At 42.4% G+C, this 25,692-nt stretch overlaps 1 protein-coding gene across 2 annotated transcripts in view; it reads right to left on the bottom strand.

Moving 5' to 3' along the window:
• The window catches only part of MLLT10 (MLLT10 histone lysine methyltransferase DOT1L cofactor), a 135,867-nt gene extending 111,038 nt beyond the window's left edge, over positions 1-24,829 (bottom strand). For both annotated transcript variants that reach the window (XM_084279699.1, XM_084279700.1), the window contains exons 1-3: positions 24,613-24,829; positions 20,585-20,664; positions 268-322 (exon numbers count right to left, since the gene is read on the bottom strand). In XM_084279699.1, the coding sequence (XP_084135825.1) occupies positions 268-322; positions 20,585-20,664; positions 24,613-24,781 (304 nt within the window). In that variant the 5' untranslated portion in view covers positions 24,782-24,829. The remainder of the gene's footprint in view (positions 1-267; positions 323-20,584; positions 20,665-24,612) is intronic.
• Between the last annotated feature and the right edge of the window lie 863 nt (positions 24,830-25,692).

Below are 25,692 nucleotides of genomic sequence, written 5' to 3'. Positions count from 1 at the left end.
ATAATATTTATCCTTTTTATCTACTAAAATCTTAAAATGCAGTTTCTCCTTCATTGCAACTCTTTTCTAAAAATAAAACTAAGAATAATGACTGATGTGCTCAAACTAAATTCAACCTAAATTGGACAAACAGAGGTTACTGTAAAATAGTTCTCTCTTTCCAAACCAGTGTTTTCATTTATGTTTAGGATCACTGTAAATTTTTTAATGAACTTATTTCCCTTATACAAAATAAGAGAGTTCACAAAAAGTAAGAATAAAACTTACCCCCATTATCTGTTCTCTTTAAAGCACCATCCTTATGAGGGCATAATTCACATCTCTAGGGAAAAAAAAAAGCAAAAATAAAATAAAAAAATGGAATGATCACAGGAACATCAAAAAAGAAACCACACACATCAAAACTGTTATCTGACATTAAGGAAGCAACCATTCTTTAAAAGTGAATGGTTGTGATTTCCCTTAACCTTCACTTGAACATCAAAATTAGTTTGCCACAAATTACACTTTGTCCTCCAGATCTTGAAACTATGATACAAAGACTATTAAAGGTACTTGAAATTCTAAGTCCAAGTTTTCATCCCTGGATTTCACAGCCTGGAATTCTGGAGACCAGTCACCAAAAACTATAGCATGGGGTAGACTCACTTGACAAGGAAACTGGTCACAGTCCAAAGACTGCCCAACGTGTTTTCTCCTCCTAAGATCTCTGTATTCACCAAGGTGGTCAATCACAAAGATGTGCCATGGATATAATCAGGACAAGTACGCATACACAGCTGACTTCATGGTCTCTGCTGATTCTCACTTACCCTGAGAGACTCAAAACAATCTTGCTTTCTGTCTCAGAAAAAAAAAGAGGTCAGAAGTTGACTCATCCTTGAAATTCTCCAAGACTGCATGTCTGGAAACATGCAGTTTGACATCATAGTCTTCTGACACACACCAGAATCACAACAGGACAATCTTTCTGTTATCACTGCCTCTCTCTAAAGTTTCTAATGTCAAGTCTCTCTCTAAGTATCCTAGAGCAGTGTGAAGTAATTCCAAATCCTTCAGAGACAGAAAGGGAACAGGTTTGACACACATACCACTCCAACTGCTCCAAATGACATGCAAAGGAATAACATTACAGGAGATTTTATACCTGGGAATCACCTCATTAAAACCTTTGTGAACTTCCACACTAGGGACAACTCAGAGCATACCAATCTAACAAGCTTTTTAAGAAACTGAAGAACAGTCTGATCATCAGCTACAAACTTAGCACCACATCCTTCAAACTGAGATCTCCTCTGCATTCTGTGAACAGTACTGTAGCCCATTACCAGCTATCTGGCAAGTCAGCAGATTCACAGAACAGCATGGGTTGGATAAGACCTTAAAGACCATTTAGTCCAACCTCTGCTAAAGCATTATCACCTAGAGCAGGCTGCACAGGATCACCACCAGACAGGTCTTGAGTATCTCCAGAGAAGGAGACTCCACAACCTCTCTGGGCAGCCAGTTCCAGTCACCTTCAGAGAGAAGTTTTCCCTCATACTGAGATGGAACTTCCTGGGTTCCAGTTTATGCCCATTGCTCCTTGTCCTGTCACTGGGTACCCCTGAGCTGAGTCTGGCCCCTTCCTCCAGACATCAACCCTTTAGATATTTATGATATTATTTGATATCTATCAAATTCCCTCTTGGTCTTCTCACAGCTAAACAGACCCAGCTCTCTCAGCCTTTCCTCATATGAGAGATGCTCCAGTTTCCTCTGGTGCTCGTCCTGTCTGGTGCTGAGAAACACACAGTAGCGGTAGATTCACTTCAGTGAATTCCCCATACACTGAAGCAGATTCTCAAGGCAAAAAAGCCAGGTACATATTGATGGTGACAATACAATTACACTTGTTCCCACCCGAAGCTGTGAGATGGCAGTTTAAGGACAGTGAGCAGAGATGATATATTTACCACTGAGACAGGAGAACTTGTTAACACAGTCTGCCTTGCCCCACCTCTGCAAGCCTGTGGAAGTTTGACATACATTTTTCCTAGTGGCAAAACCAGTTTTGGAGGTTCTCTTCTTTCCTCCACCTCTCCCTTATTAATCTCTCCCTCCACCACACCCTTAGCTTCTGACCCAACTATCTGTAGAGCTGCACCTTAAACCAGATCAGAGAAATGGAGTGAAATGAACTTTTTCTTTTAATGTTTTTAATTCAGGTCATATCACTGATGCAATTTAAGCATAATCCCCCAATCAGTGGCATCAGCAAAACCGAAGGAAGGGAATCATAGGACTGTAGCATTAATAATTAAAGAATAAGAGCAAACTTCTTGAGCACAAAATAAGAAAAATTAAAATGATCACAGGACACTGAGCAGCATGGAACTGAAACACTCCTTTATGCAGAAGAGTTAAGCATGCTCCACTCAGTGTCTTCAGACCTCAGTTTCAAGTTTGTGTTGGGGGGGTCTTTTGGGGGGTTTTGTGTGTTTGGGTTGGGGTTTTTTTGGGGTCTCCTATCTCTAATAGGCCTCAGGACCATTAGGTCTTTCTTCATCACTCCACTGCAAGCAGAGCAGATAGAAGACAGAAAACTGAAGTCGAGGAGGGAGTTTTGACAACAGAAGAAAATGAGTGCAGACAGTTCTGTGAAGCATCTTCTTGCTGGCAAGGAACAGTCTGTCTGCACTCAGCTCTCACTGAGCTGGAGCTGGGCAACTGTGCAGAAATGATGACACAGAGCACTTCTGGTGCCAGAATTCTGGCTACAAGCTGCAATAGTAGTACCCTAGTAGACCACACAGTGACCCTTTCCACTTCCCTCTCTAGGTTATCAACCTAACTTCTCCCCAGCTTCCACCCTCTTAGATTCTGTCACCCATTTCTGCTCTCACAAGTTTCACCGTGCACCACACAGTTAACACCAGTAGCTCTGCCAAGTGGTAAGAGTGTGCCTCATTCCTTGAGAGAAGACACTAGTAGAGAATTTTCCTTTACAAACAAACACTTTATTACTAGTTCTAAAATCTCACAGCAATACAGCATTGGGGGGCGGGGAAAGGTTACAATTTCAGCTGAGAATTTGTTGTGACTAAAACCAAAACTTAGGTACTTTCAAGATTCTTAAATGCATGTTGTTACCAAGAATTCTGCAGGAGAAAGTAAAGGAGATAGTTGGGTATACATGTATCTCAGAAATCTAGTTATTTAAAATTTATTATTTGAATGGTTTTGTCCATGCAGTGTCTCCTTCTTCCAGTTTACTTATGGCTGAAGCTTGAAGTTTAAGTGAACAGACACAGCTGAATCTCTCTACTAAATGCCACATCACATACAACTTGTATAATGGAATAAAGCTTTGATCCCTGCAACACAGCATAAGGAATAATCTGACCGGATGGTCAGATGATCTGTCATATTTGAGCACAGAGTCTGTGCCAGAGCTCTCTTTTCCAGTGGTGTGTTCTAAGTCTTAGAGCTGGCAAAGGATTTCTGACACATTTTCTGAGGATTTCTGAGCATTCAAAAAACCCCGTGGGGAACTACTAAACACGCTGGGGCTGGGGAAGAAGGGGCAGTGGGAGCAGACATGGCACCCACAAGATGTTACACCAGAAATAGGGCAAGCTCCTGTGATTGATCAACAGTTTGGATAAATACCATCAGATCAGACAGTGCTAATGCGAACACCACCGAGCCTGCCTGTGACGCAAGAGATAACCACATCCCGTGGTGGGCACCAGTCCCACAGCAGGGGCGGGCACCAGTGCATGTGGTGCTGTCGGTACAGCTAGGTGAACGAGGTTTGAGGAGGAGTGAAAAAGACACAAATACTGTATGAAGGAAGACTGAAGTTGTAGCAAGTGACATTGTCCCTGCCCTTCCTGTCTACATGGTATGTAACATGGACAACTCATTTTTGCAGCTCTTTAGAGGAACAGAGCAGAATTCAGGTGAACTCTCAGCAGGAATTGCTTTGGACTATGAGGTCTCCTGTAGAGGACTAAAGTGAAACCAATCTTAAAGTTCTGGAACAGTCTGAAAGTGTGACTGGCACAACTCACTTCTAAGCTACATAAATAGCAAGTTAATTAAGTGAAAGAAGACTGATTCTATAACCTTAGCATCCAGACGAATTGAGACTGCCTGGGTCTGATGAAAAACCCACTGCCTCCTGAGGGGTCCAATCTTTAAAAGTCAGCCAGCCAGCAGAGAGATCTAAAGTGGTCAAAAGCATGAAGAGCCCATGCAGAAGGGAAAAAAAAAAAAACACCCAGATTTTTTTTCTTCATGATTAAAAAAGTTGAAATAACCAAGAAGAAATAAAGAAAAGTAAAATACATGCATAGATATAGATATATAAAGAAAAAAGATACACAGAGAAAAAAGTTCCCAAGACTGGAAGACCAAAATAAGAGAAGTAAAGAAGGAATTAAATAAATCTATCTTCCTATACTGAATTATGTGGAGTCCAATTAGGCTCCACTGTATTGTGGCACAAAGTTTTCTCCCCCTATTTTAGGTAAATATGCCTTTCCATTTTAAGCAGGACTAATAGCTACCTTAACCCACAGTAGATAACATTAGCAAATCTAATTACTAGAGTCTTTCATGTAAACCTAACCCTATCAATTTTTCAATTGGAAATAGTGGAAAGTCATAGAAAATCTTATTTCATCCAAGAGACTACCTTACTCATGTTGAAATGAAGAGAAAGAGCAAGAGACACATAGTAGATAGGGAAGATAAAGACAGACAGGAACAAGACTATACAAGTAGGAGAGGAGAAAAAAGAACAGTAGGAATATAGCATTGTTCTTCCCTCAGGGTTCTGTGAATTCAAGTTTCATAAAACATTATCTGCAGTCATCCATTATATGCTGTCTTTTGCTGTTAAGAAAACAAAGGTCAAAAAAAATCTTGTGTAAGTAATGTACTGAATTCTGGTCCAAGGTAGGCCACTGGAACCATTCACCTGAATAATGACAGCAAACCAAGTAAAGTCCTGCAGGACTGAATTCCCAGCATTGCAATGAGGCAATAAACTGTTGTGTCTCAATATGACCTGTTAACCTAAATAACACAGGAAGATCTACAGCAGATTAAATAGACCACAGTTCCTAAAAGCTGAGAAATTAGGCTGCAGCTCCATCTTACTTTACTTCAGGCTCACTTTAAGTGAACATAATTGCACACTGCTGCCAAGACCACTGGCCACCCCCTGCTGTGTACTGCCTCCCTTGCTCGGGGAAGAGCATTTGCTTGACCATATGGAAACCCTCATCAGTGAGCTAAAAATAAAATACTTTTATACTTTTTTTTCAGCCAGATCACTTTGAGCCATCCTTCCATAAGGCCATACAATGCCAGATAAAAGAACATAACATGAACACAGACAGGAGATAAGGCAAGGATACAACCACCCTGTTCAGGAGATGGCACCATCTATGTTGGCTATAAATTACTGTGGAAATTACCAGGGCCTAAAAAAATAAAAGAAAAAAAAACAACAACAACAAAAAACCACCATAACATCACCACATCACACACTCCCCCAGAAAAGAAACCAAACCAAACAAAGCCTGAAACAAACTACTTTAAATTTGGTATTAATATAGACATATTTCTTGGGCCCACATCCAGATATATTTATTAGGCCAATTTTGTTCTGCTATTTTCCTCACGTCCGTATATTCCAAGGTTTTTGACGGGCATCAGCCATACATATACAAACTGCTTAGCTTACAAGCTTATTTTCCCTCCCAAGCTGTACTACACTCAGCAGAACACCTATGCTTCCAGAACAGTTTGGGGTTTTTCTTCCATTTTGATCACAGAATTACTGTTTCATATTGCTTGACAACAGCAAACAAACAGTATTTAACTGAAAAGAACAACCTTCAGGGATCGAAATACATGACCTTCAAAGTTACAAATCACAAAACAGCAACATTGTTTCCCATCCACCAGCAGTAGCAGAAGCCTGTAGCACAGCTGATTAGGTCCAGGTACTCATGTCCAGAGCTCTGTGGTACAGCTACACCTACCTTCACCAATATTCCCCACTATTTTGTCTCTGCAAAACATGTTAGCAGAAAGAAGCATGCAAAAATCACCTCTACTACTCTTTATAATATCTTATACGATCTTTCCCAATTCTTTGATTGACTTTGAATATTCTAGATAATCTTACACACTACTGCATCAGATAATACAAAGTATCTAAATCCTTATAGGGAGTTATTAAGGTTAATGTAAATCAATTTAATACTACCAGGCACATACCCATTACTGTCAAAATTTTTTAATTCTGGAAAAGAAAAAAAGGGGGTGTCTAGAAAACAGCTCTGAATATGAAGTTGATCATAAATCACAGCTAGAGTTTCAGTTATGCTGATGTTGCACACACATCATCCTACCTACGTGTACCTAGTTCAAATTCCTTTTTCACTTTTTGATGACAATTATCTTCTAAGCTCAAAATGGTTTTGCTATTTATTTTCCTTCTCTCCCAAAGGGTGTGAAATTAGTATTCCATCTTCTCCAGAGGAAAGTCTTACATTTTACATTTTCTCATCTTCCTTTTATACTTCTCTTTCTACATTCCTCTTTCCCCTGGTGTTTTGGCCCACTTACTTGATGAAGGGGGGGAGGAAGTGTAAAACACCACCATACATATATTGGAATGAAAACACTGAAAATAACAAAAAAAGAAAACCAAAAGGAAAACCTCACACCTCTGTTTAACCCCTAACATGCCTGGAAAAAATGAGGTAATTTTAATTATGTTTGTGTTAGATTCAGGCAAGTATGTTACTGAACAACCAATGCAAACATAGCTCCCTCTATAACAAGATACTATATTCTAAAGATACTTACATAAAAATGTACTAATTACACCACAGACAAATAGATAATGATCAACAGAAAATCTCACTCAAATTCAGCTAATCAGAGACCAAAACTGAACACAGAAGACCAAATCCCTTAGAGACTACAGAGAAACACTTTTTGCAAGATTAGGTAACCAGAAGAAAAATCCAGCTATATTTGCAGAGCAGTACAAACCTGTAGATTGGAAATTTAGATCTTGGCATAAATTCTATCAATAGCACAAAAACAGACCCAGCAGCAGGATACATACAGGACTGACCATGTCAACATCTGCTGGCAGTAACTTACCCCAGCCCTCAGAACGCAGTGACATCTCATTGTTCTGTTCACCCCTTCAAACTACCTTCTGTGAAGTAAACATGATACTGCCAACATACCAAGACTAACCAGAGATCATCCTCACAGCCCCCAAAGTCTCCAGAAAGTCCAATAAAACTCACAAGCATTCCCAGATGCTGCTGAAATTACTGAACCTTTACGGACACCAAACATAAGTTATCCATATCTAAACATTTTACTCTGATATTTTACTAATCTTTTGTTTGGTGTTTTTCCTTAAAACTAATCCAGTACTTCCCAGCAGACTTTATTTCTGATGGCTTTTAAAACCATGCTTGATAATACTTTCCAGAGTCCAAACTTAACTTTTCACTTGTCCAGTACAGCAAAAGGGTTGATAACCCCTTTTCCAAAAGCTTCTACAGGAATACATGGCCCACCAATGAAGCAACTATCTACAAAATCAAATCCACATTTTCTTATTTATCAGTTTCTAAACTACAGCTGAATAGCAGTATACCTTACCAGTATTCTCAACTTGAAGTACTTTAAGACCTTACTTACAAACCTATAACATACCCATCTTGAATATTTTGATTTAAATAGCTCTATAAATGATAGCTTACCATCGTAAATGTATTTGAAGCAGAAGTCAATATGCAGTTACACGATTTTTCAACCAAGATATCAAAGAGAAGCACACTAAAGTTCTAGTGTTTCCAACCTATGTTTCGCACCAGACCCTGGTTATTTATAAGTCACAGTGAAGAACCAACAGGAATCAAAAGATCTTCTGCCACATCCAAGAATCCCCAACTGGCTGACACCACTAATAGAGCAAACGAACGCACACTGTCAGTACTCCTCTTCAAAAGTGCTATGTTCTGCAACTTGACAACTTAAGAAATTAAGTCATCTCCATCTTCAAATAATCATTTCTTGATGCTGACAAATTTGCCAAAGCTCTGCCCCATCTCTATTCAGTCATCTGTCCCAGGAGAAGGGGAGAACTTTTTTTTCTAAAGCACAGTTGACAGGCAAAAGAAAAACAGACTGACTACCTGAAGCATTTCAGGTTTTATACCTGGATAAATGAAAGAGACTTGACCTAGTTCTCTTTATCAAGGCATCAGATAAAAATATATGCAGATTCAGTTAGCTCTGTCAAAAACATCTACTACAGATAATAAATTTACTGACTATGACAAGAAGATTAGAGGCACTCAACATGCAAATCAGCATTCTTCCAAGACCAACCAGTCAGCATGTAGTACAGGTGACATTCAGTCATACTTTTACTCAGTACATGTAAGGTAACTAGAAGAGAGATAATGTACAGTACAATGTAACATAGCAATGATGCACAGCATCTCTCAAGACCGACGGGCTGAGGCCAACTACATGAGGTTCAATAAGGCTCAGTGCTGGGTCCTGCACTTGGGTCACAGTAACCCCAGGCAGCACTACAGGCTTGGGGAAGAGTAGCTGGAAAACTGCCAAGTGGAAAATCACAGGATGGTGGTCAACAGCCAGCTGAATATGAGCCAGCAGCATGCCCAAGAAGACCAACAGCATCCTGGCCTGTATCAGCAATAGCAGGGGCAGCAGGACTGGGGAAGTGATTGTCCCCTTGTACTCAACAGCACTGAGGATGCAGCTCGAGTGCTGTGTTCAGTTTTGGGCCCCTCACTACAAGAAAGACATCAAGGTGCTGGAGCATGTCCAAAGGGCAACGAAGCTGGCGAAGGGTCTACAGCACAAGTCTTATGAGGAGCAGGTACTGGGGTTTAGTCTGGAGAGAAGGAGGCTGAGGGGAGATCTCACTGTTCTCTGCAACTAATTGAAAGGAGGTTTTAGCCAGGTAGACGATGGTCTCTTCTCTCAAGTAACTAGGACAAGAGGAAATGGCCGCAAGTTGCACCAGGGGATGTTTAGATTGGATATTAGGAAAATGTTCTTCGCCAGAAGGGCTAACGAGCATTAGAACAGGCTGCCTAAGGAAGGGGTTGAGTCACCAACTCTGGAGGTATTTCAAAGACATGCAGATGTGGTGCTGAGGGACATGGTCTAGTGGCAGTGCTAACTTAAATAGTTGGACTTGATGATGTCAAAGGTATTCTCCAACCCAAACAATTCTACAACTTCAGAAGCCAAAGCCATAAAACTCCCACTACATATGTAAGATGAGTAAAACCTGCTAAATGTTACGAGAATCCAAATTCAAACACAGACCAAGTTTAAGATTCGTACATTGATCTTTAATAGAAAGCAGCAAAAGGCTATGAGAAACACCTGCCATGTTTGCCTGGATTTCCAAATTAATACCCAGGTTTTTGTTATCAGGCTGAAAGTATGCTACTGACCCAATTCAATTTAGCTGAAGAAAATATACTATGTGATGGTTCACTCCAGTGTCCTCCTGCAACATACCACAGCTGTACCCTAAAAATTCCTAGGTGTAAAATTCTAGCATGGTTTAAGTAAGGCTCCTTGCAGTTGAAGAGCTCCTTACTTACAGACGTCTTCCACCAGTGATTTAAGAGTCTAGCAATGACAAAGTCACAACACATTTCCGTGTAATAATTAAGCAATCCCTGTAATGGAAAATGTTTTGCTCTTGTCTCACTTTGGTTAGTAATTTTGCCACAGAACCTTCAGAGCATTTACAGAAGTACCTGTTATATTTATACCTATTTTTAAAAATATTGATTAAAGTAGCATTGAAGTGATGGAACACGGTTTTAAAATCTGAATACTCTATGTATCCATATTTAGCCTAATGTAATTATAAAGAGGGAACTGGTGACAGTTTGCATGGCTTCACTAAGGGCAAATCATACCCAATTGATTTAGTGACTATCTACAACGGGGTTACAGTGTTCATGGATAAAGACCAAATTACATCATCTACCTGGACTTGTGCAAGGCATTTGACACTGCCCTGCATGACATGCTTGTCTCTAAATTGCAAAGACATAGATTTGATGGATGGAGCACTCAGTGGATAAGGAGTTGGCTGGATGGTCACGCTCAAAATGTTGCAGTCAATGGCTCAATGTCCAAGTGGAGACCAGTGGCATTGTCAGGGGTCAGTATTGGGATTGGTGCTGTTTAACATCTTTGTTGATGACATGGAAAGTGGCACTGAGTGGTGCAGCTGATGTGCTGGAGGGAAGGGACATAATCAAGAGGAACCTTGACAGACTTCAGACCTGGGCCCATGTGAAGCTCATTAAGTTCAACTAAGCCAAGTGCAAGGTCCTGCACCTGGGCCAGGGCAATCCCAAGCACAACTACAGGCTGGGCAGAGAATGGATTGAGAGCAGTCCTGATAAAAGGATTTGGGAGTGTTGGTTGATGCAAAGCTCAACATGACCCAGCAGTGCACACCTGCACCCCAGAAAGCCTAGGCTGCATCAAGAGAAGCAGGAACAGCAAGTTGATGGAAGTGATCTTCCCCCTCTATTCCACTCTTGTGAGACCCTACCTGGAGTACTGTCGGAACAAGTTCAGAGGAGGGCCACAAAGATGATCAGAGGGCTGGACACCTCTCCTATGAAAACAGGCTGAAAGAGTTAAGCTTGTTCAGCCTGGAGAAGAGAAGGCTCAGTGAAGACCTTATAGCAGCCTCCTAAAGGGGGCCTACAGGAAAAATGGAGACGGAGCATTTACAAGGGCGTGGAATGACAGGACAAGGGGTAACAGCCTTAAGATGGAGGATAAATTTAGATTAGGTATTAGGAAGAACTTTTTTTACAATGAAGGTAGTGAGGCACTGGTACAGATTGCCTTTGGGCAATAAATTGGATTACAACCCTGGACTTCTGGAGAGCTAGCTCTGACACTTTCAAAGACCTGTTTGGGAGAATCCCATGGGTTAGGGATCTAAAGGGTAAGGGGGCCCCAAGACGGATGGTCACTACGCAAGCATCACTTCCTCAGAGCTCAAGATCAGTGCATCCTAAAGAATAGAAAATCGTGCAAAAAGACCTTTATGGATAAGCAAGGAGCTCCCGGGAAAAACTCAAAGGGAAGAAGGAAGTTTATCAAATGTAGAAAAAGAAACTGACCACTTGGGAGGGATATAGGGATGTAGTCAGAGAATGTAGATACAACAAGGAAGGCGAAGGCCCACTTGGAATTAAAACTGGCAAGTGATGTCAAGGACAACAAGAAGACTTTTTCAAGTACATCAACAAGAAAAGGACGACTAGGGAAAACACAGGCCCACTGCTAAGCAAGGTGGGCGTCCTGGCGATGGAAGATACAGAAGAGAGTTACTGAATGCCTTCTTTGCTTCAGTCTTCACTGCTAAGACCAGACCTCAGGAATCCCAGACCCTTGAGATAGGAGAGAAAATCTTGTGAAAGGAAGACCTTCCCTTGATTGAGGAGGATCTAGGAGGAGGAGAACATCTAGGCAAACCTGGCATCCAGGAATCCATGGGCCCCGATGGGGTACACCCACAAGTACTCAGGGAGCTGGCAGATGTTATTTCTAGATTGTTCTCAATCATCTTTGAGAGGTAATGGAAAAGAGGAGAGATGCCTGAGGACTGGAAGAAAGACAGTATCACTCCAGTCTTCAAAAAGGGCAAGAAGGAGGACCCAGGAAACTACAAGCCATCAGCCTCACCTTCATCCCTGGAAAGGTGATGGAACATCTTATTCTGGGGATTATTATTAACCATGTGGAAGAAAAGAAGATTATTGAGAATGGCCAACATGGATCAACATGTTGGGAAAAATCATGTCTGACCAAGGTGACAGCCTTCGACAATGGTATGACCAGGCTGGTGTAGAAAGAACAGTTGATGTTGTCTACCTTAACCTCAGAAAGTCTTTTGACACCGCCTCTCATAGCATCCCTGTAAACAAATTTAGGAAGCGTGGGCTGGATTGGTGGACAGTGAGGTGGATTGAGAACCAGCTGAATGGCAGAGCCCAGAGGGTTGTGATAAGCTGTGGTAGAGGGTCTAGTTGGAGGCCTGTAGCCAGTGGTGTGCCCCAAGGGTCAGTGCTTGGTCCAGTCTCACTCAGCGTATTCATCAATGACCTGGACAAGGGGACAGAGTGTGCCACTGGCAAATTTGCTGATGGTACAAAACTGGGAGGAATGGCTGACACACCAGAAGGCTGTGACAACTGGGTGAAGAGGAACCAAAACGTTTAAGGGCAAGCATAGGGTCCTGCACCTGGACAGGAATAACCACAGGCACCAGTACATGTTAGTGGTTGACCTGCTGGGAAGCAGCTCCAGAGAATGACAACCTGGAAGTACTGGCAAACAAGAAGCTCTCCCTGAGCCCCTGTGACCAAGGACGTCAATGATATCCTGGGGTGCATTAAGAAGAACATGGCCAGCAGGTTGAGGGAGGTTATCCTCCCCCTCTACTCTGGCATGGCCATGTCCAGAGTATTGTGTTCAGCTCTGGGCTCCCCAGTTCAAGAAAGACAGGGAGCTACTGGAAAGAGTCCAGTGGAGGGCTACAAAGATCATACTGGAGTATCTCTTTTACAAGGAAAGTCTGAGACAGAAGACAGCTTGTTTAGCCTGTCTAAACTGTCTGTTTAGCCTCAAGAAGACTGTGAGGGAATTTGATCAATACATATCTAAAGGGTGGATGTCAAAAGGAAGAGGCCACTACTCAGTAGTGCCCTGTGACAGGACAAGGGGCAATGGGCACAAACTGGAGCACAGGAAGTTCCAACTTCTTCACTCTGACGGTAATGGGAACTGGATGCCCAGAGTCGTCTTCTCTGAAGATGTTCAAAACCTGCTTGGATACCATCCTGTGCAATGTGCCCTAGGTGATTCTACTTTAGCAGGGCAGCTGGACTAGGTGATCTCCAGAGGCTCTTCCAACCCCTACCATTCTGTGAATCTATGAACTTGGTCTAGTAGAGAGTGTCCCTGCCCATGGCAGGGGGATTGTAAATAGATGATCGTTAAGGTCCCATCCAATCAAAACCATTCTATGATTCTATGAGTACTGTACAAATAAGAGTGTAAATTTAGCTACACTGCAGCTAACCAAAACAGGGGAAAAATAAACCTTTTCTGATGTAACAAAGTACTTCAAAAAGTTTATGAACTGAAATGTGTATTTAGAAACAAAGCAACAAGTATGCAAAGAAGCAGAGAAAAATGTAGCACAAGAAAAAGCATAAAGGCAGCACAACCAGAAATAGAATTAATACTCCCATTTTGATATGCACAGCACTCCATACAGCACATAAGGTTCAGTTTACCAGTAGGAATGGAAAATACATAGAAAATACAGTGCACTTCTGCAACAGGTTTAGCTGTTTATACTCTAATCTTCATGACCAGACACTATAAAATACTAACCAATTCCATCATCTTTTGAGTTGTGGTACAGTGATGTTATGGGTCTGTAATCACTACATATACATAAAAAATCTAACAGGAAAAAATATTATCTCCACCTCATGAAATGAAAAGCAAACAACACTCATCCATCTATGTAATGGACAAGACACACACATCATTGAATCATTTCAGAATAAAAGAAGTTTCATCTTCACCACAATTAGAACAACATATATTCCCCACAATCAGTTCACTCTTCCCTCTCTAGCTCTGTTCAGCCCATGTTTTGCCTGTTACCTCTCCCAATTACTATCCTTATCTCAAGTTCCTCATGCCCCACACTGGGTGCCAAAAAGGTCTGTGGTAGACTGACCCTGGCTGGAAGCCAGGTGCCCACAAAAGCCACTCCAGCACTCCCCCCTCCTCAGCTGGGTAGGGAAGAGAAAATATTACAAAAGGCTCATGGGTCGAGATAAGGAGAGGGAGAGATCGCTCACCAATTACCATCACCGGCAAAACAGACTCCACTTGCAAAAATTAATGTAATTTATTACCAACCAGAGCAGGATAATGAGAAACTAAAATTAAATCTTAAAATATCTTCCCTCCCTACCCCTCCTTGGGCTCAACTTTATTCCCAATTTTCTCTACCTCCACCCCAGCAGGGCGGAGACAAAAGGGAACAGCAGTTGTGGTCAATTATCACACAGTGTCTCTGTCACTTCTTCCTCATGGGGAGGACTCCAGCAGCAGGTCCCTCCCACAGGAGACAATCCTCTGCAAATTTCTCTGCAGTTCTTCACAAACACCTCCAGCATGAGTCTCCTCCATTGGCTGCAAGCTTCCAGGAACAGACTGCTCCAGTGTCAGTCCCCTACATGGTCGCAGGTCCTGACAGAAAAACTGGTGCAGCACAGACTCCTCTCTCCACAGGTCCTGTCAGGAGCCAGCTCCAGCACAGGCTTCCCATGCACAATCTCCTTTGGGCACCCACCTGCTCCAGCATGTGGTCCTCCACAGGCTGCAGGCAGGTATCTGGTCAACCATCATCCTTCATGGACTGCAGGGGGACAGCCTGCTTCACCATGGTTGTCTCCATGGGCTGCAGGGGAGAAGTGCCTGTAGTGCCTCCTCACACTCCTTCTGCACTGATCTGGGTGTCTGCAAAGTTGTTTCTGTCACATATTTTTACTCCCCTCTCTGGCTGTAATTGCTCCACTGTTGTTTTTTTTTCCCATTCTTACTGGGAATGGTATCCCAGAGGTCCAAAAAACTGCTGCTGATGGGCTCAGCCTTGGTCAGCAAAGGGTCCGTATCTCAGAGCTGGCTGGCATTAGGTCTGTCAGCCACAGCAGAATTTGGCATCTTCTCACAGAAGTCACCCCATAACCTTCCTGCTACCAAAACCTTGCCATTTTAACCCAATACAACATGCTATGCCTAAGTATCTTCAGGCAGATTTATTTTTTTTTTATTCCAGCTATCCAGCCGCTAATAAACATTCACTGCCTTCCAGCCCTTCGTAAAAGACAAGACGGGGTTTTTATTGGGGTTGTGTTGTTTGGTGGGTTGTGGTTGGGTTGCTTGTTTTGGGGTGGTTTTTTGGGGGGGGAAGATACTGTTAATAAGTAGCAGTTTCTCATATTTCTTTAAAAATGTACTAGCAGTTTCTTTTTTATAGTCACTTCTTGTCTTATTTAGAAGTTACTATTCTACTGCTGTGTAGAAGCCACACAAATAACAAAAGCACATGTCAACTTTTCTATTTATGCTCAAATCTAAAGCAATTTTTTTACTACTTGTTCTAGTATAAAGCAGTTGTAGCAATATTCTTATATAAATGTCCTTTAAGGAAAATTATGGAAACACATTTTAAAAACAAACATTTCAAAATTTCTTTAGGAGTGATTTCAAAATATATCTTCAAACAGAATGCACAGCATACTAATCCCGACTGATTTGGTGGCCAGTATTTCAAACTAGAAAAAAAAAGAAAACAACAATTCTTCTACAATTAAACGTAGTTCACCTCTATTGCGACCATGTTTATCAATGTGCATTCTAGATTACTGACACAGGTGTAACAGCCACACTGAAACAGATTCTAAGCACAGGGACTGAGATCCCATTCCCTTGGAGGCAACCTGTTGAGCCAGATCTGTTAGAGCTCTGATCACAAACCTACCTGCATATCAAAAGCCTACATTCCTATTTCCTCGTTCTTTACTTTCTTGTGTCTAGGCAAAAGGTAAGTAATACTACACCTACAGTTATTTTATGCTACACAAGCACTGGGGATAGAGCATTTAACTATGGATCTCTCATACAACTCTTATGAGAGTAACTCTATGGCAACAAACTTGTAGATGCACATAATGAAAGGTTGTGGGGTTTTTTTACAAAAGAAAGTTGCAAGAGAGAACTGCAATCACTGTTATATTAAAGATTTTTTAAAAAGACTTCTCAAGCATTCAGACTGTGGCTCATCTGTGCAGCAGATGCAGGAACAGCTCAGGTCTGGCAGGATTACTAGCAGGAAACTCTCACTACGAGAGTACATTATACCTGAACCAGCTTTGGAGGTACACAGTGTAACTGCATTTCTACAGCTCTGAATCCTTACATATTAAGTACTGTATGAACTAAACTAACTTTGCAACATAGCCTTTGTCTCCACAAGCTCAGTGAAACACATGTACAAGTGCAGAGACTCTAGTCACAGTAGATTCATCTGAGATTCAATGAATACTATCGCAAATCTAAAGGCAGCTAGCACCACAGGGAGTCACAGCCCCCTCTACATGTTCCCCAGGACTAACATCCAGGTGGCTTATTAGACCAGCTGTAGGGTCCTGCAAACATGCTGATTCAGTTCTGGGCCAGTACTGCATTCAACTTCATAAGCCACCTCATAAAACAAAAAAAATTCTAACAGACATGCCAAGTGGAAACAGCCTCACCTTTACAACCTCAGAATAACTTGTACCATCCGATTCTTCCAGATGCACTGACAGGCTTATAATATACATATTCCAGTGAAACAGATCAACAGCATACTAATTCACTTGCAACCCTGTAAGCAATCTGACCTCACATGTAGAAGCTGAGCTGTGCTTGAAGTAGTAAAACTTCCTGGAATTCCTCACACTGAATTTCAGTACTGAGATCTCCTGGTGTCTCTGAACTGAGTTGAATTCACAAAGACCAGCAGCTACATGTAGCTCATAAGCCTGCCCGAGCTAATTGTTTGTGCAAGTGTTGTACGCCTCCGTGCTGCCTGATAACTCTATCACACGGATTATTCCAGCTCCTTCATGATAAGCATGCATAGAGTAGCCTGTAGTAAACCACAAACACATTGTCTGTGTACTGGAGGTAGGCTGACCTTGGCTGGATGCCAAGCATCCACCATGCGACTCTATCTCTCCCCTCTCAGCTGGACAAGAGGGGAGGAAAATACGACTAAAAAAAAATAATAGGTTAAGATAAAAGTAGTTTAATAAAGCAAAAGGCTGTGCACAGAAGCAAAGGTAGAACAAAGATTTATTCTCTATTTCCCATCAGCAGGTGATGTCCAGCTACTTCCCAGGGCTTCAGCACACATAACTGTTGAGCTCCAGAGGGCAAACATCATAAATAACAAATGCCTCCCCCATCCTCCTCCTTTCTCTCAGCTTCTATTTCAGATCAGACCTCATATGATATGGAACACCCCTTTGGTCAATCAGGGTCAGCAGTCCTAGCTAGGTCCTCTCCCAGGATCTTGCTCACCCCATCCCCAGCCTACTGGTGAAGGCGGGTGTTGGGAGAGACAACCATGATGCTATGCCAGCACTGCTCAGCCACACACCCTGGTGTGTTACCAACCAACACCTTGCTCACTACCAGCACACAGCACCATGCTCTGTGAGGAAAATTAACTCCGTCTCACGCTGACTCAATACGACACTATAATTAAATGATTTTTTTAAAAGTTCATCAAGAAGGATGTTTGGCACATGTAGGGCTGGGGGTGGGGAGGTCTTTCTGAACGACAGTTGTGCTACAATTCCTAAACTTAGCTTCTCTAGTCTCTCTTTGGATAACAGTACCATCAGCCCCTGGACAACGTATTTGCACCATGCATTTTCCCAAGCCAGGAACCAAAGTTCTTACACACTACTGCATATGTATATATCCTCTCATGGACCCTAATATTATTTTTTTCCTACATCAACAATTATGTGTCCTGCTCTCTGATTCATAAGGTACTTGGGAAGACATCAAAAGGGCCCACTATGCAGGATAATAGCAGCTAGTACAGACACAGGCAAAGCTGGGAGCAGTTGCCATTCACCCTGAAGAGATTGAGGTTCCAACCTCACCACAAGTCAGCTAAGATAAATTAACCGATTTAGGGAAAACTAAGACTCTTCAAGCAATAGATAAAAGCATACACAGTGGTTGTAAAAAGTGCATACTAGGATTACAACCTTTATTTATTACATACACATGATAAGTTATGCCAAATAATTACCAGGCACCTCTGTACGTCCACTATCCAAACAGCTCAGGTTTACAAAAACACAACACTGCTAAAGCCAAAACTCAGAATGACTCGTCAGGTATGGAACTATGCTTTCCAACCAGCAGCTGGCCATTCAAACTCAAGGGCACTGGCTAACACCTCACCATCAAAATCATGGAAGTCAAACAGCCAGAAGGCTTGTATGGCTTTCACTGGCAAGCAGTATGTACTAGCTCTGCAGCAGGACAGAAAGAAAGGGACCGCAGTAGACATCGGTGTGTAACAGCTGAAAGTGTATAGAAAAACAACTGCTATAACCTGCTGTTAAGCGAAGTTCTCTGGTGACCCACCTACTTGAGTTACACCCTCTGAGTTAGTCTATTTCTGTCTGTTGTTAAAGCAACAAAAATTTTAGTGCAAGCAATTAACTCTAGTCTCTTATCAGAATAGATTTATTTGCCCAGTAACTGCTGCTTAAAAAAAAACAACCAGCAAAAAACCACCCAAAAATCCACACCCAAAAAACCCACACAACACAGCACCATGAGCAGGGGAAAACATGCCCTGAGGGAAAGCTCAGGGGTTTTTAAAGAACATGTTCAATGTTACATGTTTAATTTAATTCCAGTTTTGTTTCTAGACAAAGAGGCCAGCAAAAAAATTTAAGCTTCAGTCTCCTACAGCGATAAGGAGGTTTGCTTTTGCAAGTAAGTCCATTACAAGTACAGTCTGATAAACTGGTTACAATAGAGTTCCAGTTTTCATACTGAAGTCAGAGCTTCAGTTTAGTTTTTAAACATTGAAGGCTTCTTCAAGAAATCTTAGAGACAGCTACCATGTTTCATACTCACTAATATACACATAGTTGATAAGACTTCAACCATTATCAACCTCTTCTACCTCATATGCAATTTATTTCACTTGAGAACCATTTAAACCTATGCTATGTTACAAATGGGCATTTTTTTCTTTTTAAAAACAAGATCAGTAATCAACTTATTGAACCTTAAAATAAACGACAGAGAGACACTCTTAGGTGGAAACACAAATAGAATACACTGGGCACAGGATTTAATGGAGTTCATCACTATTCCTTCCCAACTTCAACAGCGAAGAAAATCAGTATAATGCCTAGCAAAGCTATTCTCTCTGGTAAACTCAAATTAACAGAACCCAGTGAGACATCTGTTAATTTTAGAATTCAGTACAGCTCTCCGTCATTCCTTGCATCTGTTATACCCTAAATCCTGATGAGAATTCCCTATCAAGCACCAAAAAAAAAAAAAAAATCTCCATTTAGCCACCATCTCTCTTCTCTTTTCCTCTTCTGTATTTTAACTTTGCTGTCAGCCTGCACATATCAAACTCAGCACCATTATAAAAATGCTCCTCTTAAAACTTCATAGTGCTGATGGCCTTCCCAAGAGCAGAAAGAAACAGCCCTTCTTTAGAAAGAGACACAGTTTTGATCTCCTGTTGACAAATATTTGTAGAGTGCACAGAACTCAATCTGTTCTTGCTCACACTAACAGGTCTGTTTTGTAAGGAGGAACCAAGTCCAGGTTACAAGGATATAGGAAAGCATTAGCAGGAAGTTTGGAAGAAGCGGGGGAACAAGATTCTTCAGTCCTGTGCCAAAAATTCACACGTTAAGTCATCCTACCACTTCTACAGTACTTTATATTAGAAAAAATGAAATAGGTGCAGCAAACAGCTCATGTAAACACTCCACTAGTCACTGAAAATTTGGTCTCAGGCTCTTCATTTGTCTATAGATATAAAAGAAATAATTTACACACTTCCCCATGAAGCTGCATCACCCCGTCTCACATTTTTTATATGAAAAGGTTTTCAGAAGCAAAGGAACAGCTTAGTCTTTCTAAAAACTCACTTTATCTTTTGCTGGAAGACAAACTAAGAAGTGCCAAATAGTGAGAAATATGATTATCTTTTTCTAAAAGTGCCTGATATCACAGTTTGATCTAATAACATACAAGTGTAAGAAAAAAAAAAAAAAAACCCTCATGTAGTCAAGAAAAAAAGTGGGGGGGCTTTTTTGTTCAGAAGGATTATCTGAATCCCCAATATTTACCATTAAAAAAAAAAAAAGAGAAAGAAAATGTTTCTTCAAATAGAAGTATCACATTCCAAGTAAGCATTAGATTACGAAATTAAGAACACTACTTATTGGTTACTTGTTCCTAGACTGCAGCTTTCAACTGGCTATCTAAAGATGCTGTAAAAGAAAATTTGACACAGATTCTCCTTCCTTTCCATACCTAAGTATTTAAATATTAAACTGACAAAATTACACAAAACTCACACCACAGAGAATAAAAAATATTTTAAACAGTTGGGGGGAAAACAAAAACCCTAGGGGGAAAAAAAAAACCCACACGAACAGCCCCTCCCCCAAACTGTCAAAATACTTAAGACAGTTACATAATTCCACTTAAAAAAAGAAAAAAAATTCCTTCTGAATAGCATCTAAATGGAATTATGCCAGAAATCCAAATACTTGGGCAAATATTATACACATAAGCATTACAAGTAGTAGTACTTAATAAACAAAACACATACCACTCTGGCTGCTCTTTCCTGAGATTCACACTTCCTGCAAAACCAAGGTCCAGTGGGTACTTGAACAATTCCATAGCAAGCTGTTTTGAACAAGACAAAATATTTCAGCAAACACAGGCAGTACTGCAGTAGTACTAACATGACTTATAAAAAAAGGCTTCATATTAGTTGATCTTGAATCCTTTTCATACATCTTAATTGACATCTATACATTGCACATGAAATTCTATCATAATGGTACAAAGTACAATAAGCTGCCACTTAACTTTATGCAAAATTCATTAAACAAACTTGTTAAATTAAATATATATAGAGAGAGATTAACTTGAAAAGTAATATAACCATTCAGCAACAGCAATATATGACCTGGTTTGCTATTTATTTACCACAGAAGCACTTCACAGGAACCTACACCCATCGTTTGTAGTCATCTTATTTAAGACATAACTAAAAGCAACCAGCAAATCCAAGTTTGTCACAAGACAATTATACACAGTTACAATGAAGTTCTCTTGCTATGTCTGAGTAAAATAACTGGTCCTAAGTAGGAAATCCATAATAAACTGAACAAAGATACAAAGTTGTTGGGTTTTTTTCCGCTGAAAATTCATATGGGGCAGTAAACACAAACTAAACTCAGCATCAGTAGCAAGAATAGCTGAGCCACTACATAAATCCTTAGGACACAGATTTTGAGATGCAGATTTCTCTGCAAAACTATCACATATTTTTATAGTGCATATAAAAAAAAACCTACAACAAAAAACACCACCAACCAGGACCCAGGACTTAGTAAGAAATTCTACAGAAAACAAGTTTAGTAATTTGGCAATACTGTTCACTCCCAAGAGTCATGTTACTTTAATAAGAAAGTCTAATGGAAGTGTGGAAAGAGAAATACATTTGTCATAAATTAATAGTTAAGAAGAAACCTGAGGTTCAATTAGTATCTTCCAACATATATATAAAAATATTATTGGTTTTGTGCTAGCCTGAAGAAGGAAAATTAAAAGAACCCACAAACACTAATTTAATAGTAATATAAAAACCTTCTGGCCAATACACCTTTCCTTCTGCAAATGAGTCAATGAAATCATACCTACCTGTAGTCATACTAAGACCAGTTGTCAGATTTTCAAATACATTACCCAAGTACTGACAGACCAAACACTATCTTGATAAGCCCTTTCTACTGTACAGTGAAGCTTTTAACATGAGAAAAAAACATCTTTTCGTTGCATCTATGCTAACCACAGGTGAGGGGGACCTTTGAATTCCTCTTTAGAAATTAAGAGGGAGACTTGAAATGTGCAACCAGACATTTAAATTAGCAAGAGAGTGCAGAGTAAGAAACTAATTACAGAATGCAACTCAAAGATAAGGTTGACACTTAGATCTAAAGGCAACATGAGCCGGGCAAAAACAAAGTGGAAGGGGAGTACTTCTATATCTGCCAACGTAACACATTACACCCAGAGCCTAAAAAAGTCCACCACAGGTCTGTGGTCCAATACACTGTGATACTGGTTTGTGAATTCCAGGACTTCCGTTGGTTTATACCTACATCACTTTACAAAGCTTCTTTACACACATGAAGAAATTTTACCCTACATAACTTGCCAGAGACTTAACACTTGAAAATAAGTTATTGCTGAACTAAAAATAACTATAACAACAATAAAAATGCAGGTGGTAAAGTCTCATGGGTAATACTGCTGTCTGAACTAAAGGCTGAGAGCTTTGAATGGTGAGGACTACTACTTTTACTACAGACTTTTTGTATACGAGAAGAGCAGACATGCTTCCTACACAACCTCCACATGACTCACCAAAGCCAAAACATAAAACATCAAGAATACAGTAAATCAAAACATTCAAATTCAGACTTGGACCTGACCTTACAAAAATTCAATATTCTTGTATCCAATTTACTCAAGTGTGTCTCTATATTAGTATACTTCTTAAAACAGACTTTTGCTGTTCCCCCTATTTCCTCTTCAACTGCTGCCAAATTATTTCACTAAAAATATTATCAAATTATGCAGAGGGAGGTGCCCAAAACAATACAAAATCCTGTTTCAGGTATGACTTCTGAAAGTATTAATGTCTTAGTGTTCTTTTTCATGACCTTAGAATTCCACAAGAGCAGAGTTAACTTACCAGTTAACACAACTCAGCTCTTAACCCAATGCAAAACCAATTCCAAACCAGACTAATTTCACAAATGCTGTCAGCTCCTCTTTGCGTTCAATCCAACATTAACAAGTTGTCCTGATTCCAGCTGGGGCAACACTTTTCTTTCTAGTAGCTGGTATAGCACTGTGTTTTGAATTTAGTATGAGAATAAAATACTCAACAAACACCAATGGCTTTACTTGCCGCGAGGTAATTGCAGTGTCTACACTGCACCAAGTCAAAGACCTCTCAGCTTGTCATGCCCTGCCAGGTGCACAAGGAGCTGGGAGAGCACAGCCAGGACAGATGACCCAGCCTGGCCAAAGGGGTATTCCCTGCCATACAGTGAGTGTCATGCTCCCGTTATAACTGAGGAAATGAGCCAGGAGGCAGAATCACTGCTCAGAAACAGAGCAGGCATCAGGGTTTGGGTTTTTTTTTCCATGGGTAGCAAGCAACTGCATTTCTGCATAGCTTGCTTCATTATAACCTCCTTTGTTATCCTATTAAACTGCCTTTATCTCAACCCATGAGGTATTTTCCATTCTCCTCCCCATCCTGCTGAGGACGGAGGGGGGAGCAAGCAGCTGGGGTTAAACCATGACAGAAGAATAACTGAATTATTTTTCAGATCTCCTTAAATTATTACTATTTCTCAGTATTTCTTACCTGTTTATTAAGGGCCATGTACTTGAAACAAGCAGTTACGGTTTTATCAACACAATTTAAAACCAAGTATGAGACACACATTACTAGTACTTTCATATGTACTAGGCATTCAGACTAATGAACCAGCTTTCAGATTTTCTGTCTCCTCAAATTTGTTCACAACCTAGGAAAAGTCAAAGAGCCAACCACAGAGTTCACACAACAGCTTGGGAGTTGATACAGAGAAATTACCATGCATATTTCTGCTACCAGAAAGCAAAAGTCATCCTAACTTCCTTTCTTACAATGTAAGCAGCAGAACCCAGACTCTCCCTCTGCTCTCACAAGAAGGGTCAACCCACTGACAGAAACAAAACAATCGCACATAGAGGGAACATGCCAGCTCCTGAGCTGAGCTGGAAACCAACCAAACAGCCTCCACTAATCCAAACAAATCCAGCATCAGCCATTCCGACTAGCACCCTCCCCCTGCAGAACCACAACAGGAAGTCTCTTCATCTACCAGGAAACATCAGCCAAATGACATTCAAGGAAACGCAGGCAAAGGAAGAAGTCACATGACAGCTAAGGCTTTCCTCCACGCCACTCTCTTCCAGTCCAAACCCCTCCTCATCTACTGGCTGCCCCACAATTTTTTTTTTTTTTCTATTAGGAAAGCCAGAGACAACAGGGATCGAGTATATGAAGAAATACAGCAACAACTGCCAGAAACAGAGATTGGTGAGAGGTTCAGCAAAAGAAGAGAAGTTTCAAGTACTCTTTGGACTGCTACAGATGAAGTTGTTAACGGGGTGCAAAAGCAGACTGGGACACACAGACATAGAAAAGGTACAAGGGGAGAAAGAAGGGGAAAAAAAAGAAAGGGGTTCTTCCTTTTTTGTAGCCACAATATAAGAAGCCATAACATAGCAAGTCCCACATGAAGAAAAAGACACACTGACTAGAAGTACAGATGACAGGACGGGTCAGACCAGAAACCACGTGGCCCTAGAAAGAGGGAAATAGCTTTCAAGGGTGACAAGAAGGATCTGGGAAGGTGGAGGGAGAGAAGATGGGGAGAAAAACAGCCAAAGGGGGCTTGGGGGGAGGGAGAGGAAGGCAGGCCCAAGAGAAGAGGGCAGGGAGGATCGAGAAGGAAGCAGCAAGGCTGGAGCGGGTGAGCTGGCACTCGCCTGCCTACTCACCTTGATGCACTGCGACATTGCAGCCGTGCCCGTCGCAGTAGACAAGCGGGTTCTCGGCCCAGCCCCTCTCGTCGGAGCACACGCAGCAGCCGCCGATCATCTCCTTCATGCTATTGGAGAACTCGCCCTCCAGTGACACAGGCAGCAGCAACGGCTCGCTAGAGACCATCTAAGGGTTAAAAACACCGTCGTCAACACCACACACGCACACACACGCTTCACCCCTGCCTGCCTGCCCCCTCCCCCGGCGGTGTCTCCCCTCAGTCACTCAGCCGCCGTCGCCGCCACCGCCGCCACGGCAGTGATTTAGGGCCCATGACCGCCGGCTGAGAGCCTCTTCTCGCCCCCGCCCGACCAACCGGCCAGGCTGTTTCAGTCACGCAAGCAGGCAGGGGCAGCCCGGCGGCGGTACACTGAGGAGGACACCACACAGCAGGCAGACAGGCGAGAGAGCGGGGCCGGCGCGCAGGCGCACTGCGCGCCCCCGCGGGGAAGGCCTCGGCCTGGGCCTCCTCGCGATGGTTCGCGAGCCGCCCGAGGAACGTGAGCCGCGGCGGAGCGCGCGCGCGCGCCCCCCGCCCCCCAACGGTTCCAACCGCCGCGCCGAAAGAGCGTGCGCGAGCGAGAGGCGCCCCGCCAGGACCGCCCGCCCGCCCCTCGCCTCGCCTCCGCGCGGCCGGAAGAGCCGGCTCTCCCGGACACCTGACGGCCCGGCCCGCCGCCGCCCGCCCGGCCCAGCGCGCCCGCCGCCCCCGCCTGCGAGCTGCGCCGTCCCTGCCCGGGCACCCACCTCGGCGTGCTGCCACTCTCCGTCCCCCGCGCGAGCCATTTAGCCCCCCTCCCCCGGCCGGCCTAACCCTAACGCGCTGCGTGCCGCGGCCTCCCGCCGGGGCCGCCGGCCGGGCCCGCTCGGCGCGCCTCGGGACAGCCCGTGCGAAACCGCCTCCCTTCCCGGCCCGGGCGAGCGTTAGACGGGCTTATTGCTGCCCCCCTCCCCTCCGTGCGAGGGGGGGCGGGGGAGGTGGCAGACATGCGCCCCGCTCCCACCCGCGATGTCACTCTGCTCATGCCCCCTTCAGG

Source organism: Gallinula chloropus, assembly GCF_964237585.1.
Source record: "Gallinula chloropus genome assembly, chromosome: 2".
NCBI lineage: Eukaryota > Metazoa > Chordata > Aves > Gruiformes > Rallidae > Gallinula > Gallinula chloropus.
The sequence above is the reverse complement of the archived record's forward strand: the minus strand, read 5'-3'. Positions and strand labels throughout refer to the sequence as shown.